We start from the raw sequence: 21,036 nt of genomic DNA on the forward strand, positions 1-21,036 counted from the left end.
AGTATTTTCATAGTGCAACATTTTGTCAGAAATATCTGTACAAAATTAATTAGAAATGCATCATCCAAAAGTATGAGGTGAAGTTTAAATTTTTCTTTGTAATGAGACCAACACTATAATTGAGTTTTGGAAACCTTTATTAAGATCTCAAAAAGAACAAACAAACAAAAACATATTCAGCCCCTATTTTAATGCATATATATTTTTACTTATTTTTTTCTTGACTCATATAAAAGGCCATGCTTAATGAAGGTTGTAGAAGAAGTAAGAAAATGAAGAGAGAAGAGAATAAAGAGAGAGAGTGAATGAGAGAAAGAGAGCGCTTATGACATACAATACGTGCAGAAGACAGTATAGGGACCTGTATATATTTCTATACATACAATAAGCGCAAAAAGTGCTTTATGCATAACAAAAACATGATTTGCTTTTTTTTTTTAAACAATGACTTACAAAACCTGCAATATAAACCCCATATGAATTCAATATGAACCTCATGTAGAGATGTTGCACAGATTGAAAACTGAATCAACCTCTACTTCTGTTAGCATCAGTCAGTTTGACAACTGCATCAAGGTATTTTCAGGGAAACTGAATTCCTCTGGAAATACTGTTCAGATACACATACACACACACACACACTTTGAGTTATAACTAGGGCCCAAAGTAATTCCTAGTGACAAAAACTGTCAAAATACACAATACATTTTCCTTACCATTTGAATGTAATGGTATTTAAAACACATTTATGCAGACAATATTCATCATAACGTCACTGTTGTCGCTTACTGTCTGTTTGTAAGTCCAAGTTTGATCAAATAAGAATAGAGTAAAAACAGACAATGGTTGTTTAAACATAAAGAGGGAACAGACCGTGGCACTCAGAAGTACTGAGATGTTTGTCTGGCCTGTAATGGAGAATGACATGTGAATATGCATTACTTAAGAGAAGATCAGGTAACGTCTCCTGCCTCCACGGGACACCAGTAATGAAGAAACTTACAGTTCACTCAAGGTGTCATGTATTGTTTGTGTTCTTTGTGCATGGAAACAGTTTGAGTGTTTGCCTGTGTTTCATATGGTTGCACGCTATTGTTCCCCACATCAAAACAGGTTTATGAGGTTCATATCTTGCTTTTTGTCTGAAGAGCTAATAGTCTTCATTCCACTGGGAGTTCACAACAGAATAAAAAGTGACTATGAATACTGTAACTACCTTTAGAGCCTTGAATGATAGATGATTTAGCGACAAAACTAGTAAAACAGGCTTGACTGACCTTGAATTCTTTTCAAAGTTAATTAGCAAGCTCTGTTATCCACCGTTGTGACTGACAGCACACGTCCAGTGTTTATAGATGTCGATTCTTCTTTTTTTTGTGGAGACATTTTCTGATGTGTGCATAATGACAAGCTGAGTGGATGCGCACGCGGCACACGCGGCCTCAGGTCCAGCGGCAACGTTTCCGCTGGCAGGCCTCCGGGTCCGAGGAGCAGCCCTCAGAGTCACTGCCCGAGGAGGGTCCTGGCGGGGTGTGTGTGTTCGAGTGCGTGTGCGTATGATCCAGGCTTAGCACCCATCCCAGTTTGGAGTGAAGAAGGTGTCTGAGGCCGGGCGGCAGGGGCAGGACTCGAAGGGCGTCGACTCCAGATGGGAGCAGCTTGCGGAGTCGTGAGCAACAAAGGTACTGTAGAGAGGTGGGAGCGGAGACGGAGCGAATCACCTTCATGCTGCTTTTGGCCGCGGTGGAACACGCCATTGGAAAAACACGTTTATTCTTCATCTCTGTAGCTGCTACACCTGCCACACACACAACATACAGGTTAAATGGTATTAAATGAGTGGGTCAATAGTGATAAACCTGCTCTCCAGGTGTGTGACTGCTCAATAGTGTCTGATCTCCAAAACACAGGGATGTGCAATTACAAGATTTTCACACAAGACTAGTCTGAACAACTAGTTATTATAGCCTAGACTTGTAATATCATGATCACAAACACGGAAACACCTGTTTCTTATGCATATATGAATGCAAAGCACAGCCCTTGACAATTTTTCAAATAAGTAGAATACTATAACTAACAAACTATTTGTTACAAAAAATTGGCACATTGTAGAGATGTTTTAAAGGGGGTGAAATAAGAGATGTAATCTTTGTAATCTTGCAAACGTAGCAAAGACATGATGTAAATCCATGTAATAATTTTAATTCTAACAATAATTACAATTTAATGACATTTTAAGTTATGTTGCAAATTAGAGAAAACTGAAATACACACACACAAATAACTGCTCAATAATAAGAAAAATGCAATAATAATAATAAGTATATAACAATATTTTATTACCGTTTCTTACAGTTAACTAAACAGAAAAAAATGTATTGGTAATATTGTCAAAAACATGTTTGTCTGGTTACTATAAGCTTTGACATTCTTAAAAACAATCTTTTCCAGGAACATCACTGTTATCTCTGTTACATATCATCTCCCCTAGAGATAAACTGACACTTAAAAATGTGAATTATACTTAAAAAAAAAAAAAAGAAAAGATCGCAGCTGGCATGTGCAAGATTAGCTCTTACCGATGCACTTGCGGTTTTTGTAGAAAGTGAGAGTGCCGTGCCAGGTGTCCAAGTGAACGCCAATAATGGATCCCTGTCCGAAGCGTGACGAAAAGCTCACTTTATCACCGTTGTGATGTAACAGACCTGACAAAAACACATATGTAACATTGCAAAAGAATCCTTATGCACTATGCTTTCATGTAAAGTATAGGTGTTTTGAACACAAGTATGTGTTTGCGAACTGAACTCGTTTTACCTGTATATGACAGACCCCAGCTGTCTTCATCTTTACCCAGCAGGCTGCAGAATGTGTGTCTGTATTTGTCCAGATTCACATCTGATGTGCCAATACCAACCATCTAACATAAACAAGCAGAGAATTCAACCATTAAGAATAAACAATCGCACATAAACTACCGTTCAAAGGTTTAGGGTTGGTATGAAGTCTCTTCTGCTCACTAAGGCTGCATTTATTTGATCAAAAATACAGTAAAAACAGTAAAATTGTTAAATGTTATCATTTAAAATAACTTTCTATTTTAATATATTTTAAAAGGTATTTTATTCCTGTGATGGCAAAGCTTATTTTTCAGCATCATTACTCTTCAGTGTCACATGATCCTTCAGAAATTATTCTAATATGATGATTTGATGATCAAGAAACATTTCTTAGTATTATCAATGTTGAAAATAGTTGTGCTGCTTAATATTTTTGTGGAAACTAGCATTGACAAATTCAAATCTCATTCTGTCATTTTTGCCCTTGGAGTGCCTCAAGGATCTGTCCTTGGTCCACTTCTATTTTAAATCCACATACTTCCTCTGGGTCAGATCATGCGGCACCATGGTTTTAATTTCCACGGTTACGCTGATGATACGCAAATCTATTTTATGGTACAGCCCAATTCTTAACATCTTGCTTTCATGATCTCAAAGTATGGATGGCTCAAAATTACTTAAAGTTGAATACAGAAAAAAAATGTAATTCTGTTAGTAGGCCCTAAATCCCTAGTCTCCTCCCAACTTGACTTCTCCATTAAAACTGACAGAGTTATAGTCCATCCCTCTTCCACTATACACATTCTTGGTGTATTGTTAGATTCTTTTGAACCCCATATCAATCAGCTTGTCAAGTCCCGTTTCTTCCATCTTCACAATATTGTCCATTTACAACCCTCACTAAATTTCAAAGATGCTGAAACTGTTGTTCATGCTTCTATAACTTTGCGTCTGGATTATTGCAACTCCTTGTTTTATGGCCTACCTAACAAAGTCCTAAATCGCTTGCAGCTAATTCAAAATTCAGATGCTCGGGCCCTCGCATTCACCAAAAAAATCAGCCCACACCACTCCTGTCTTACAGCAACTACATTGGCTCTCTGTTATCTATCATATTCAGTTTAAGATTCTTGTTCTAGTGTTCAAGGCTCATCATGGTTCAGCGCCTTCATGGTTCAGCCGGTACTCTGAGATTGAGAATATGCTTGCAGTACCCAAGGTCCGTCTGTCTAGTGTGGGTAGTAGGGCTTTCAGCATTTCAGCTTCTAAGCTCTGGAACAAACTACTACAAAACATTTGTGTTGTCTCTTCACTTCAGACCTTTAAAATTGCTCTCAATACTCCAATATTTACAATATGTTTTGTTAATTGATTGCTTGCCTAAATTTTCAGCTCTATGCCTGCTTTTCTAACTTATCTTGTATATTTTATTATCTCTGTTTGCTCCATTTGGTTGATCATGTGTTGTATACTGACTGTATACCTGTATATATCTGTGTTCATGTTATCTATTAACTTTATGTAAAGCGTCCTTGGGTCCTTGAAAGGCGCTACATAAATAAAACTTATTATTATTATTATTATACTTTTTCAGGGTTCTTTGATAAATCGAAAACAAAAAACAGTATTTATTTGAAACGGAAATCTTTTGTACCATTATAAATGTCTTAACTGTGACTTTTGATCAGTTTAATGCACCTTTTCTGAAATATTAATTTATAAAACAAAAAAATCTTGAGCCGAAACTTTTGAACTGAAGTGTACACATTTTCAAAAAGTAATGCAATGTGGTTCACATCTTAGAAAACTCAACTGATTCAGCAAGTTTCATCCTTAGTAGCTATATGCTGACAGTTATGCTTCAGTCTGCTGAATCAGCCATGCTGCTAAATGTCTAAGTTTAGCATCAATCCTTTTCAGATAAGATGCCCAAAATAAGCAGGATGCCTCATATTCACAAAAATCATACTGACTATTACTACCAGACAACCATGCATAAAGATGCACATCTCTCACCATGTCTGTGCCGTAGACAGGGGAAGTCATTTTAATCTCCCAGAAGTGTTGTCCCTCCGAGAGTTCTTTGGAGCCGCGAATGGCTGCAGTTCCACAGCTATATTCTGAGTGGAAACTCACTTTCCTGTTCTCACAGCTCAGCAGCGTTGCAGATGACCGGCTGCCCTCATCCCACACCCAGTCAAAATCTGACAAATAAGTGAACAGCCAATAAGAGAACAAGTTTAGTCACAATAAGCATGATCAAGGTAAAAAAAAAATGTATTAATGTTGCATGTGGCACCACCTTGGTCATCTTCTCCACAGTGGCAGTCTCGCAAGTGCGTGTAACCCCGGAGCCGTGGGTTACAGCTGAGCTCCATCTGTGAATCACAGCTGCAATACGACTCTCCCGTTACAGGCACTGCACTCGGAACCGCCGGCACAATGGATGGATACTCGGCTTCGGAATCAGAGTCACTGTACTGCGGGACATATGTGTGCAAATTCAGATCTGTTTTGTCAGCCATTTGTGCTTTTTTGAACTGAAACAGCTCGTGTAATGTTCAGCACTTCAGACAAAAGGCCACTCACACTAAAAAAATCATTTCTGCCTCATCTAAAGGCATTTCCACATCATCCACACCAACCTGCTGGCGATCATAACTCCATTCGTCACTCTCGGAGGCGAGCACCAGCGCTCTCGCATCTGCATCCCGTCGGATTCCACTCCACACGTACCTCCACGCCCTGCTGTTTCTGCTCCGCCTTGACATGCCAACCAGGAGCCACCGCACCTGTCAATCACAGTTGTTTAACATAAAGCATAAACAAAGAGAACAAACTGTCAAGTCAAGTCAAATTAATGTGTATTGCACTTTTCACAATGCACACTGTTTCAAAGCAGCTTTACAGAAAGTCATGATGTTAATAATATCTTACTATCTTCATGTCTTATAGTCACATATTAGCAGATTAAAGCTTGCCGACCATATTCAGAGGTTTACACTGTGCGATGAAACAAGCAATCAAGCAGAAGCAGTTTATGTTTTCTATATACAGTAGTGACCAAAAGTGATGTCGGGCCAAGGAAAATTGACATCTTCACTCTTTATATCATTAAATATTTGTAAAGATTTGGTAAGCATATTGCATAGTTGTGCTTGGAGTCAACTGTTTTATTTGTGATAATGCAATGAAACGTCATATTGTGCAGACATAATGTTAAACCAGGCTATCTGTCATTTAAAGAAATTATGAACACATGCAAAAACAAGAGAACCAACAAAATATTAATAACCAATTATGTTGTAGTTAGGGTTGCAAAATTCCGGGAACTTTCAAACCTGGAAACTTTCCATGGAAATTAACAGGAATATATGGGAATTAACGGGAATTAATTGGAATAAAATTTGTAACTACCTTACCTAAATTGCAGGTTAGCCTATAACAGGTACTTAAATGTAGTTTGAATCTTGCAGCATAATTTTGGTTTAAACAACCAGATTTAATGCAGTTTCAGTTGATTTTTTACCCTGCACATTCCTCAATCACATTCACACAGCACACTACTTACTGCAGGGCTATTGAGGCCACACCCCCTGCATTCACTGTGCATTCCCCCAGTCCATAACATGCACATTTGATCAAAAATACAGAAAAAAACTGTAATCTTGTGAAATATAACTACAATTTAAAATAATGGTTTTCTATTTTAATATACATTAAAATGTAATTTATTCCTGTGATGTCAAAGCTGTATTTTCAGCATAATTTCTCCAGTCTTCAGTGTCACATGATCCTTCAGAAGTCATTCTAATATGATGATTTGATACTCAGTTATCAATGTTGGAAACAGTTGTGTTACTTTTTTCTGTTTTTAAAATTTAAAGAACAGCATTTATTTAAAATAGAAATATTTTGTAACAATATACACTACTGTTCAAATTTGTGGGGTCAGTCATTTTTTTCTTTCTTTTTTTGAAAGAAATTAATACTTTAATTCAGCAACTATGTGAAATTGATAAAAAAGTGATATTAAAGTGATATTGTTAGAAAGGATTTCCATTTTGAATAAATTACAGTGCCCTCCACAATTATTGGCACCCTTAGTAATTATGAGCAAAGGTGGCTGTGAAAATAAATCTGCATTGTTTATCCTTTTGATCTTTCATTAAAAAAAAAATCACAAAATTATAACCTTTCATTTAAGGAAAACAGTTGAAAGTGGGGGGAAACTCACATTATGAAATAAATGTTTTTCTCCAAAACATGTTGGACACAATTATTGGCACCCCTAGAAAATCTTATGAGTAAAATATCTCTGAAGTATATTCCCATTTGTATTTATTTATTTATTTATTTTTTTTTTGCACACCAGGGTGATCATGAACATGAAATTGTCCAGCCGTGACTTCCTGTTCCACAGGAGTATAAACATGAGGAAACACAAGGGCCAAATTCCCTTAATCATTCATCACAATGAGAAAAACCAAAGAATATAGTTGTTGAGCTTAAAAATATTGTTGAGCTTCACAAAATAGAAAGTGACTGTAAGAAAATTGTCAGGGTTCTGCCCTGACAGCCTTGTCTGTTTTGTCTTTGTTTAATGTGTCCTTGTTAATGTTGTGTCTGAGCACATGGCTTTGTCTGTGTTTGTGTTTGCCATGTGCTCCTCTGTTCCCTCCTCCTTGTTTATTGTTACCATGCCCTTTGGTCTAGTCATTGTTCAGTCCTTGTTTGTTATTAGTGTTCTCACCTGTTCCCTGCTCCCTTACTTGTAGAGTCCTCGTTAGTCTAAGTGTTGTCACCTGTTCCTCGTGTTCTTTGCCTCCTTTATATTGTGCACTCTTTCCCTCATGTCTTTGCCAGTTCGTTAAGCTTCGTGCTTGTGTCCTAGTCTTTTGTTCACCTAAGCCCATAGCGTCTTTGTGTTGGAGATTCTTGTATCCATTTTGTCATTGTTGTCTTCCCTGTTCCAGACCATCTAACCACCTGTCTTGTCCAACTGTCTGAGGATCCCTGTGGCTGCTCTTTCTCCCCGCCAAGCAGCAAGACCGGTTCAGTGCCTGATCGTAGCTGATGGTTCTAACTACTTATGCTGTGTGATCCTGTCTGGCTCCTGCTACATCTTTGGGCCTCATACTGCACACCTGCCAATGCTCACCGGCCTGCTTACTACCTGGGCTGTTCTCAGTGGCCGTTCCCTCAGCGTGCTGGTCTTTGTGTCTCACCCCCTTCCTGTTGTATGGACTGTGTTCACCTCCTCACCCTCTATATTCTGAAGTCTAGTCAATAAACCTGTAAAACTCATCCTGGGTTTGAGTCCTCCCTCACAGACCCCTGACAAAAATAGCTAAAGCATTGAAAATCCCCATTTCCATTATCAGGGCAATAATTAAGAAGTTCCAATCAACTAAAGATGTTACAAGTCTGCCTGGAAGAGGACATGTCTAAATCGTCCTAATGTGAACTGAAGAGGAGAGTTTGAGTGGTCAAAGACTCTCCAAGGATCACAGAAGGAGAATTGCAGAGATTAGTTGAGTCTTGAGTCTCAGAAAGCACCAAAAAAATGATCAAACAGCACCTACATCCCCACAAGTTTTTCAGGAGGGTTTCAAGAAAAATCCTCTGCTCTCATCCAGAAACAATCTCCAGCATATTCAGTTGTCAGACATGACTGGAACTTCAAACAGGACCGGCTTCTATGGTCAGATGAAACTAAAAAATGGGTTTGGTGCACATGTGGATAAAAAGTACCCCATATCCATGGTTAAATATACTGCTGGATCTGTAATGTTGTGTGCTATTTTTCTGCTGGAGGTCCTGGACATCTTGTTCAGATACATGGTATCATGGATTCTACCAAATATCAACAGATAAAAAAAAAACAAAACCTGACCGCTTCTGCTAGAAATTCAATAATGGGCTGTGGTTGGATCTTTCATCAGGACAATGATCCAAAACAAACATCAAAACCAACACAAAAATGTGTCACTGAGCACAAAATGAAGCTTCTGCCATGACCATCCCAGTCCCCTGACCTGAACCCTAAAGAAAATGAGTGGAGTGAACTGAAGAGAAGCAGCACCAACATGGAGCTGGACTCTGACGGATCTGGAGAGATTCTGTATGAAGGAATGGTCTCTGATCTCCTGTCAGGTGTTCTCCAACTCATCAGGCTTTATAGGTGAAGACTCAGAGCTGTTATCTTGGCAAAAGGAGGTTGCAAAAAGTTTTGAATAAAAGGGTGCCAATAATTGTGGCCAACGTGTTTTGGAGAAAAACATTTATTTCATAATGTGAGTTTCCCCCCACTTTCAATTCTTTTCCTTAAATGAAGGGTTATAATTTTGTGATTTTTTTTTAATGAAAGATCAAAAAGATAAACAATGCAGATTTATTTTCACAGCTGCTTTTGCTCATAAATACTAAGGGTGCCAATAATTGTGGAGGGCACTGTATGTTCTTTTTAACTTTTTATTCATCAATGAATCCTGAAAAAATTATTACAGGTTCCAAAAAATTATTAAGCACAGACTTAAGCACAACTGTTTCCAACATTGATAATAACAGCAATAAATCAGTATATTAGAATGATTTTAAAAGGATCATGTAACACTGAAATAACACATAACAATTGCTGCAATAAAAATATATTTATTTTACATATTTATTCAATTAAAATTAACAATGCGAAAAATAACTTATTTCATTATTTATTATTATAAATAAATGTTTATTATAAATAAATAAATTTAATATAAATATAATATGGAAATATAAATTTCCCAAAATTTCCAATGAATTCCCATAAAATCTAATACATTCCCATAAATTCCCGCTAAGCTTACAAATTGGAATATTTCCAAAATTCCACAGGTTAAGATCCAGTGGAAAGTTTCCAGAAATTTACTGTAAACTTTCCGCCCCTTTGCAACCCTAGTTATAGTTAATGTATGCATTTCCCTGTGAGCTTTTTGTTTTGCTATGCATTTCTATATTATTTATTTGCATAGTAAAATAAAACCTGTAGCTGTAGTTGGCTTTTTTTTTCAGTTTTTGCAATTTTGTCAAATAAATACCTTAAGTAAGTTTTAGGGGTGTAACGATACGCTCAGGTCACGATACGATACGTATCTCGATACGGAGTTCACGATACGATACGTATCACGATATTTTGAACAAAATGAAACTGAAATTCAAACAAGATTTATTAAAAAAAACATTAACAAATTTCAATAATTGTCCTTGTTGTACACACAAGATCACATTTCAATTAAATAAATAAATATAAAATTTTAATAAAAACCTTCTGTATTCAAATTAACAGTTGAATAGGGCTGTCTGTCACTAATTTTTTTTTTTTAAATTTAACATGAACTTAGAATTATGAATAGGGGCCGTTCACATATCGCGTCTAAAAACGCGTGGAAGGCGCGGCCGCACCGCTTCTCCTTCTTTCCAAAGCGCTTGCGCTCCCGTGGCTTCGGTCGTTGCTATGCAACCTTGAACTGAGCTCTCCAAGAGGATCAGAGGAACAAGAGGATTTTCAGCAAAGGATAAATGATTTCTAGCCCTTGCATTAGTTTTACTACGAGATATATTGATGGAGATAAGATATAAAAACCACCATGTACAGCTATGATCAGCTGTTCGGCTGAGCTTTTGATGTTTTGTTACGGAAAGGCCATAGCTGATCGGTTGATTCTTGTCACACGACCTGCTTGCGGCATTCTGAGGAGTTGAGAATTGTATGCGCGTCGATCCCATTATGAGCGCGCCTGCCTACATTTGAAAATAATAACTGACTTGCACGCGGAAAAGACGCAATATGTGAACGGCGCCACAGAACTTAAAGCAAAGCATCGCAATCGTCTTTTGCTTTTCTGTGAGCACAGCTGTTGCTGTGCACTGCGGTGAAAGAAAGCCACGACTTTTCTCACGCGACCATGCAAGAGACTGACATGAGAAACGTTTAAACCTGCTTGCAAGATTCAATGTGTGCCTGAAACACTTAACGTTACTGAACTAGAGAGCTGTTTGAGACACACCATCTACGATAAATCGTTACACCCCTAATACTTATAGTAATTTTGAAAATGTGGTAGCATTGGATCTGGACAGGAAGGATAACTCTGGGAGTTGGAAGGGGTGTGTCGCGATTCTGCCTTCTCAAATCGCGATACAGGTTCGTGGACCTGCGTATCGCGATTTCGATTTCATATCGCATATCGTTACAGCCCTAGTAAGTTTAGTGTTTAGTCCTTCCTTCATATTTAAAATATTTCAAAAAATATCTACTTGTATCGAACTTGTACTGTAGGTTCATTAAAATCTCCTTAACATCTTCTTTAGTCACTACTGTACACACACAAATATATATATATATATATATATATATATATATATATATATATATATATATATATATATATATATATATATGTATGTGTCAGTGTGAGATTGTGTTTTTGTGACATATCAGGACACAAATGTGTATAATGACATGGGTATGACATAGGTATTATAAGGAGAGGGTGACTTATGAGGACATTACCCCATGTCCCCACTTTTCAAAAGGCTTATAAATCATACAGAATGAGTTTTTTTGAGAAAGTAAAAATGTGCAGTTTCCTGTGATGGGTAGGTTTAGGGGTAGGGGTAGGGGTAGTGTAGGGCGATAGAAAATACAGTATAAAAAACATTTTGCCTATGGAATGTCCCCACAATTCACAAAAACAAACATGTGAGTGTGAGTATGTGAGTGTGTATAAACAGGTTATACAAGATTCAACTCATCTTTTTAAGTCTGTTTAATAGAATTAAAGTTTATTGACTTATACAGTCAAGCAAAAAAAATAGTTTTAAGGAACTGTGTGTTAATATACAGTGTACCAATATATTAGTTTGATATAAGCCATATAAACTTTTGTGTCCCTACCTCATGTGCTCATTGTTTAGTATTACACTGTAGTATTTCAAATATTTAATACTACAGTGTAGTATTTCACTGTAGTATTACACTGTAGTAGTATACTGTAGCATTTCTCTGTAGTATTTCACTTTAGTATTTCAAATATTTAAATACTACAGTGTAGTATTTCACTGTAGTATTACACTGTAATATTACACTGTAGTATTACACTGTAGTATTTCACTGTAGTATTTCACTGAAGTATTTCTCTGTAGTATTTCAAACATTTAAATACTACAGTGTAGTATCATACTGTAGTATTTCTCTGTAGTATTACACTGTAGTATTTCTCTGTAGTATTTCACTGTAGTATTTCACTGTAGTATTTCTCTGTAGTATTTCAAATATTTAAATACTACAGTGTAGTATTTCACTGTAGTATTTCAAATATTTAAATACTACAGTGTAGTATTTCACTGTAGTATTTCACTGTAGTATTATACTGTAGTATTTTCTGTAGTATTTCAAATATTTAAATACTACAGTGTAGTATTTCACTGTTGTATTTCACTGTAGTATTTCAAATATTTAAATACTACAGTGTAGTATCATACTGTAGTAATTCTCTGTAGTACTTCACTGTAGTATTACACTGTAGTATTTCAAATATTTAAATACTACAGTGTAGTATTTCACTGTAGTATTTCACTGTAGTATTTCTCTGTAGTATTTCAAATATTCAAATACTACAGTGTAGTATTTCTCTGTAGTATTTCACTGTTGTATTTCACTGTAGTATTACACTGTAGTATTTCAAATATTTATATACTACAGTGTAGTATTTCACTGTAGTATTACACTGTAGTATTTCAAATATTTAAATACTACAGTGTAGTATTTCACTGTAGTATTTCACTGTAGTATTTATCTGTAGTATTTCAAATATTTATATACTACAGTGTAGTATTTCACTGTAGTATTTCACTGTAGTATTACACTGTAGTATTACACTGTAGTATTTCAAATATTTAAATACTACAGTGTAGTATTTCACTGTAGTATTTCACTGTAGTATTATACTGTAGTATTTTCTGTAGTATTTCAAATATTTAAATACTACAGTGTAGTATTTCACTGTTGTATTTCACTGTAGTATTACACTGTAGTATTTCAAATATTTAAATACTACAGTGTAGTATTTCACTGTAGTATTTCACTGTAGTATTTATCTGTAGTATTTCAAATATTTATATACTACAGTGTAGTATTTCACTGTAGTATTTCACTGTAGTATTTCTCTGTAGTATTTCAAATATTTAAATACTACAGTGTAGTATTTCTCTGTAGTATTCCACTGTTGTATTTCACTGTAGTATTACACTGTAGTATTTCAAATATTTATATACTACAGTGTAGTATTTCACTGTAGTATTACACTGTAGTATTTCAAATATTTAAATACTACAGTGTAGTATTTCACTGTAGTATTTCACTGTAGTATTTATCTGTAGTATTTCAAATATTTATATACTACAGTGTAGTATTTCACTGTAGTATTTCACTGTAGTATTTCTCTGTAGTATTTCAAATATTTAAATACTACAGTGTAGTATTTCTCTGTAGTATTCCACTGTTGTATTTCACTGTAGTATTACACTGTAGTATTTCAAATATTTATATACTACAGTGTAGTATTTCACTGTAGTATTACACTGTAGTATTTCAAATATTTATATACTACAGTGTAGTATTTCTCTGTAGTATTCCACTGTTGTATTTCACTGTAGTATTACACTTTAGTATTTCAAATATTTATATACTACAGTGTAGTATTTCACTGTAGTATTACACTGTAGTATTTCAAATATTTATATACTACAGTGTAGTATTTCTCTGTAGTATTTCACTGTAGTATTTCAAATATTTATATACTACAGTGTAGTATTTCTCTGTTGTTTTTCACTGTAGTATTACACTGTAGTGTTTCAAATATTTATATACTACAGTGTAGTATTTCACTGTAGTATTACACTGTAGTATTTCAAATATTTAAATACTACAGTGTAGTATTTCACTGTAGTATTTCACTGTAGTATTTCTCTGTAGTATTTCAAATATTTAAATACTACAGTGTAGTATTTCTCTGTAGTATTTCACTGTTGTATTTCACTGTAGTATTACACTGTAGTATTTCAAATATTTATATACTACAGTGTAGTATTTCACTGTAGTATTACACTGTAGTATTTCAAATATTTAAATACTACAGTGTAGTATTTCACTGTAGTATTTATCTGTAGTATTTATCTGTAGTATTTCAAATATTTATATACTACAGTGTAGTATTTCACTGTAGTATTTCACTGTAGTATTTCTCTGTAGTATTTCTCTGTAGTATTTCTCTGTAGTATTTCACTGTTGTATTTCACTGTTGTACTTCACTGTAGAATTTCTCTGTAGTATTTCAAATATTTAAATACTACATTTATTTCACTGTAGTATTTCACTGTAGTATTATACTGTAGTATTTTCTGTAGTATTTCAAATATTTAAATACTACAGTGTAGTATTTCACTGTTGTATTTCACTGTAGTATTACACTGTAGTATTTCAAATATTTAAATACTACAGTGTAGTATTTCACTGTAGTATTTATCTGTAGTATTTATCTGTAGTATTTCAAATATTTATATACTACAGTGTAGTATTTCACTGTAGTATTTCACTGTAGTATTACACTGTAGTATTTCAAATATTTAAATACTACAGTGTAGTATTTCACTGTAGTATTTCACTGTAGTATTTCTCTGTAGTATTTCAAATATTTAAATACTACAGTGTAGTATTTCTCTGTAGTATTTCACTGTTGTATTTCACTGTAGTATTACTGCTTGTAGTATTTCAAATATTTATATACTACAGTGTAGTAGCTCACTGTAGTATTACACTGTAGTATTTCAAATATTTATATACTACAGTGTAGTATTTCTCTGTAGTATTTCACTGTAGTATTACATAATAATTATTTCAAATATTTATATACTACAGTGTAGTATTTCTCTGTAGTATTTCACTGTTGTATTTCACTGTAGTATTACACTGTAGTATTTCAAATATTTATATACTACAGTGTAGTATTTCACTGTAGTATTACACTGTAGTATTTCAAATATTTAAATACTACAGTGTAGTATCATACTGTAGTAATTCTCTGTAGTACTTCACTGTAGTATTACACTGTAGAATTATGAATAGGGGCCGTTCACATATCGCGTCTAAAAACGCGTGGAAGGCGCGGCCGCACCGCTTCTCCTTCTTTCCAAAGCGCTTGCGCTCCCGTGGCTTCGGTCGTTGCTATGCAACCTTGAACTGAGCTCTCCAAGAGGAGAGCTCTTGGAGAGCTCTCCTCTTGGAGAGAGGAGAAACACTAGCCCTAGTAAGTTAGGGCTAGCCCTAGTAAACACTAGCCCTAGTAAGTTTAGTGTTTAGTCCTTCCTTCATATTTAAAATATTTCAAAAAATATCTACTTGTATCGAACTTGTACTGTAGGTTCATTAAAATCTCCTTAACATCTTCTTTAGTCACTACTGTACACACACAAATATATATATATATGTATGTGTCAGTGTGAGATTGTGTTTTTGTGACATATCAGGACACAAATGTGTATAATGACATGGGTATGACATAGGTATTATAAGGAGAGGGTGACTTATGAGGACATTACCCCATGTCCCCACTTTTCAAAAGGCTTATAAATCATACAGAATGAGTTTTTTTGAGAAAGTAAAAATGTGCAGTTTCCTGTGATGGGTAGGTTTAGGGGTAGGGGTAGGGGTAGTGTAGGGCGATAGAAAATACAGTATAAAAAACATTTTGCCTATGGAATGTCCCCACAATTCACAAAAACAAACATGTGAGTGTGAGTATGTGAGTGTGTATAAACAGGTTATACAAGATTCAACTCATCTTTTTAAGTCTGTTTAATAGAATTAGTGTAGTATTTACAGTATGTACAGTGTAGTATTTCACTGTAGTATTACACTGTAGTATTTCAAATATTTAAATACTACAGTGTAGTATTTCACTGTAGTATTTCACTGTAGTATTTCTCTGTAGTATTTCAAATATTTAAATACTACAGTGTAGTATTTCTCTGTAGTATTTCACTGTTGTATTTCAAATATTTATATACTACAGTGTAGTATTTCTCTGTAGTATTTCACTGTAGTATTACACTGTAGTATTTCAAATATTTATATACTACAGTGTAGTATTTCTCTGTAGTATTTCACTGTTGTATTTCACTGTAGTATTACACTGTAGTATTTCAAATATTTATATACTACAGTGTAGTATTTCACTGTAGTATTACACTGTAGTATTTCAAATATTTAAATACTACAGTGTAGTATCATACTGTAGTAATTCTCTGTAGTACTTCACTGTAGTATTACACTGTAGTATTTCAAATATTTAAATACTACAGTGTAGTATTTCACTGTAGTATTTCACTGTAGTATTTCTCTGTAGTATTTCAAATATTTAAATACTAGTGTAGTATTTCTCTGTAGTATTCCACTGTTGTATTTCACTGTAGTATTACACTGTAGTATTTCAAATATTTATATACTACAGTGTAGTATTTCACTGTAGTATTACACTGTAGTATTTCAAATATTTATATACTACAGTGTAGTATTTCTCTGTAGTATTTCACTGTTGTTTTTCACTGTAGTATTACACTGTAGTGTTTCAAATATTTATATACTACAGTGTAGTATTTCACTGTAGTATTACACTGTAGTATTTCAAATATTTATATACTACAGTGTAGTATTTCACTGTTGTATTTCACTGTAGTATTACACTGTAGTATTTCAAATATTTAAATACTACAGTGTAGTATTTCACTGTAGTATTTCACTGTAGTATTTATCTGTAGTTTTTCACATATTTATAGACTACAGTGTAGTATTTCACTGTAGTATTTCACTGTAGTATTTCAAATATTTAAATACTACAGTGTAGTATTTCTCTGTAGTATTCCACTGTTGTATTTCACTGTAGTATTACACTGTAGTATTTCAAATATTTATATACTACAGTGTAGTATTCACCTGTAGTATTACACTGTAGTATTTCAAATATTTAAATGTTTACAGTGTAGTATTCACTGTAGTATTTCACTGTAGTATTTATCTGTAGTATTTCAAATATTTATATACTACAGTGTAGTATTTCACTGTAGTATTTCACCTGTAGTATTTCTCTGTAGTATTTCAAATATTTAGCTACATACAGTGTAAATATTTCTCTATTAGTATTCCACTGTTGTATTTCACTGTAGTATTACACTGTAGTATTTCAAATATTTATATACTACAGTGTAATTATTTCACTGTAGTATTACACTGTAGTATTTCAAATATTTATATACTACAGTGTAGTAATTTCTCTATAGTATTTCACTGTAGTATTACACTGTAGTATTTCAAATATTTATATACTACAGTGTAGTATTTTCTCTGTAGTATTTTCTTTCATTGTTTTTCTTTCACTGTAGTATTACACTGTAGTGTTTCAAATATTTATATACACCACAGTGTAGTATTTCACTGTAGTAATTACACTGTGTGTATTTCAAATATTTAAATACTACAGTGTAGTATTTTCACTGTAGTATTTCACTGTAGTATTTCTCTGTAGTATTTCAAATATTTCATGCCTGCAGTGTAGTATTTCTCTGTAGTATTTCACTGTTGTATTTCACTGTAGTATTACACTGTAGTATTTCAAATATTTATATACTACAGTGTAGTATTTCACTGTAGTAATTTTTTCACTGTAGTATTTCAAATATTTAAATACTGCAGTGTAGTATTCACTGTAGTATTTCACTGTAGTATTTTATCTGTAGTATTTCAAATATTTATATACTACAGTGTAGTATTTCACTGTAGTATTTCACTGTAGTATTACACTGTAGTATTTCAAATATTTAAATACTACAGTGTAGTATTTCACTGTAGTATTTCACTGTAGTATTATACTGTAGTATTTTCTGTAGTATTTCAAATATTTAAATACTACAGTGTAGTATTTCACTGTTGTATTTCACTGTAGTATTACACTGTAGTATTTCAAATATTTAAATACTACAGTGTAGTATTTCACTGTAGTATTTATCTGTAGTATTTATCTGTAGTATTTCAAATATTTATATACTACAGTGTAGTATTTCACTGTAGTATTTCACTGTAGTATTACACTGTAGTATTTCAAATATTTAAATACTACAGTGTAGTATTTCACTGTAGTATTTCACTGTAGTATTTCACTGTAGTATTTCTCTGTAGTATTTCAAATATTTAAATACTACAGTGTAGTATTTCTCTGTAGTATTTCACTGTTGTATTTCACTGTAGTATTACACTGTAGTATTTCAAATATTTATATACTACAGTGTAGTATTTCACTGTAGTATTACACTGTAGTATTTCAAATATTTATATACTACAGTGTAGTATTTCACTGTAGTATTTCACTGTAGTATTACACTGTAGTATTTCAAATATTTGAAATACTACAGTGAAATACAACAGTGAAATACTACACTGTAGTATTTAAATATTTGAAATACTACAGTAGTATTTCAAATATTACAGTATAATACTACAGTGTAGTATTTCACTGTAGTATTACACTGTAGTATTTAAATATTTGAAATACTACAGTGAAATACTACAGAGAAATACTACAGTGTAATACTACAGAGAAATACTACAGTATGATACTACACTGTAGTATTTCAAATATTTAAATACTACAGTGTAGTATTTCACTGTAGTATTTCACTGTAGTATTACACTGTAGTATTTCAAATATTTATATACTACAGTGTAGTATTTCACTGTAGTATTTCACTGTAGTATTACACTGTAGTATTTCAAATATTTAAATACTACAGTGTAGTATTTCACTGTAGTATTACACTGTAGTATTTCAAATATTTAAATACTACAGTGTAGTATTTCTCTGTAGTATTTCACTGTAGTATTTCACTGTTGTATTTCACTGTTGTATTTCACTGTAGTATTACACTGTAGTATTTCAAATATTTAAATACTACAGTGTAGTATTTCACTGTAGTATTTATCTGTAGTATTTATCTGTAGTATTTCAAATATTTATATACTACAGTGTAGTATTTCACTGTAGTATTACACTGTAGTATTTCAAATATTTAAATACTACAGTGTAGTATTTCACTGTAGTATTTCACTGTAGTATTTCTCTGTAGTATTTCAAATATTTAAATACTACAGTGTAGTATTTCTCTGTAGTATTTCACTGTTGTATTTCACTGTAGTATTACACTGTAGTATTTCAAATATTTATATACTACAGTGTAGTATTTCACTGTAGTATTACACTGTAGTATTTCAAATATTTATATACTACAGTGTAGTATTTCTCTGTAGTATTTCACTGTAGTATTACACTGTAGTATTTCAAATATTTATATACTACAGTGTAGTATTTCTCTGTAGTATTTCACTGTTGTATTTCACTGTAGTATTACACTGTAGTATTTCAAATATTTATATACTACAGTGTAGTATTTCACTGTAGTATTACACTGTAGTATTTCAAATATTTAAATACTACAGTGTAGTATCATACTGTAGTAATTCTCTGTAGTACTTCACTGTAGTATTACACTGTAGTATTTCAAATATTTAAATACTACAGTGTAGTATTTCACTGTAGTATTTCACTGTAGTATTACACTGTAGTATTTCAAATATTTATATACTACAGTGTAGTATTTCACTGTAGTATTTCACTGTAGTATTACACTGTAGTATTTCAAATATTTAAATACTACAGTGTAGTATTTCACTGTAGTATTTCACTGTAGTATTTATCTGTAGTATTTATCTGTAGTATTTCACTGTTGTATTTCACTGTTGTATTTCACTGTTGTATTTCACTGTAGTATTTCACTGTAGTATTTCAAATATTTAAATACTACAGTGTAGTATTTCACTGTAGTATTTCACTGTAGTATTTATCTGTAGTATTTATCTGTAGTATTTATCTGTAGTATTTCACTGTAGTATTTCTCTGTAGTATTTCACTGTTGTATTTCACTGTAGTATTTCACTGTAGTATTTCAAATATTTAAATACTACAGTGTAGTATTTCACTGTAGTATTACACTGTAGTATTTCACTGTAGTATTTCTCTGTAGTAGTATTTCACTGTAGTATTTCTCTGTAGTATTATTTCACTGTAGTATTTCGCGCGGGATGTAAACAGGCAACACGTTCAGTTTAACTGTTAATGACGTGCATTCAATCATTTCATTGCGCACAAGCAGTCATTATGAAGTCTTTGACATGTCGGTACACCGTATCTTCTTAAAACAGATTCCAAAATAAATACCGTTAAATAAATGAAATAAAATAAAATAAATAACACGTTCTCTCGTTAGGCCTCGCAGAAAATGGTCAGCGAGAGCCAGGCACCTTGCAAGTCTGAAGAGATGAAGGCTTAATCGCTTGCAGGAGAACAGTTCGCCTGTAGTCAAGCTAATAAAACCCAATGCTGTTTGGATTTCAACACTACACCAGTCCGTATGACAATAATTGTCAGAAAGTGCAACAGGCTTCGCCATATAATATATGATCTTGGCGCTAACGGACTTAGCAGGCGCTACATCCTGGCTGCTGCATTCACTAGGACAAACACAAGCAAACTTACCTGTCTTTTGGGGGTACCGCCGCGATCGATGGAGTCCCGTATACCTAAAGATTTTATTATGAAACTCTAATGTATGTATCTGTGAAGAGAATCGGATTCTGTCCACTAGGCACCAGCTAACTGTCACACTTTCCTGTGACCTACTTTCACGACAGACGTAAACAATGCTTTAGCAAGTCCCGCCTCTCCAGATCGAAACTCCATTGGCCGGAAATTCCAAGTGGGCGTGGTTTATTGTACAGCTCGCGTAACTACAGGTCTAAACAGCTGTCACTTAAATGTCAAGCTCGTCCCAAGCCTGAAGGCAAAACCCCTTTCTGACGTTCAAGGCACGCTTCCCAATCGTTCCCAAATCCAGGCAAGTGTAGCGGGAGCGGGAGTACCTAGAGGCAGAAGTTACATTTGTTATTATTGATTAAATTGAATAGTTTCAATTAGTTTCTTTCTGCGTTCTTCATGTTCTGATATAGCAATTTTCAAGCGATCAATTCAACCAGAATATTCTACCACAT

The 21,036-nt window shown here is 33.7% G+C and overlaps 1 protein-coding gene across 2 annotated transcripts; it reads right to left on the minus strand.

The window, feature by feature from the left end:
• Positions 1 to 158: 158 nt before the first annotated feature.
• Positions 159 to 20,673, minus strand: spsb3a (splA/ryanodine receptor domain and SOCS box containing 3a). 2 transcript variants are annotated; one of them, XM_067373527.1, is made up of 7 exons: positions 20,525 to 20,673; positions 5,489 to 5,635; positions 5,146 to 5,323; positions 4,860 to 5,047; positions 2,821 to 2,923; positions 2,583 to 2,708; positions 159 to 1,798 (listed from the first exon to the last, which is right to left on the minus strand). In XM_067373527.1, the coding sequence occupies exons 2-7, from the start codon at positions 5,612 to 5,614 to the stop codon at positions 1,443 to 1,445; spliced, it is 1,077 nt and encodes a 358-aa protein (XP_067229628.1). In that variant the 5' UTR covers positions 5,615 to 5,635; positions 20,525 to 20,673; the 3' UTR covers positions 159 to 1,442. The 2 variants fall into 2 exon arrangements, with proteins under 2 accessions (XP_067229628.1, XP_067229638.1); XM_067373537.1 differs by lacking the exons at positions 5,489 to 5,635; positions 20,525 to 20,673 and adding an exon at positions 5,433 to 5,477 and having other exon boundaries at positions 5,146 to 5,318.
• Between the last annotated feature and the right edge of the window lie 363 nt (positions 20,674 to 21,036).

The sequence above is a fragment of the Chanodichthys erythropterus genome, chromosome 3, assembly GCF_024489055.1.
Source record: "Chanodichthys erythropterus isolate Z2021 chromosome 3, ASM2448905v1, whole genome shotgun sequence".
Classification (NCBI taxonomy): Eukaryota; Metazoa; Chordata; class Actinopteri; order Cypriniformes; family Xenocyprididae; genus Chanodichthys; species Chanodichthys erythropterus.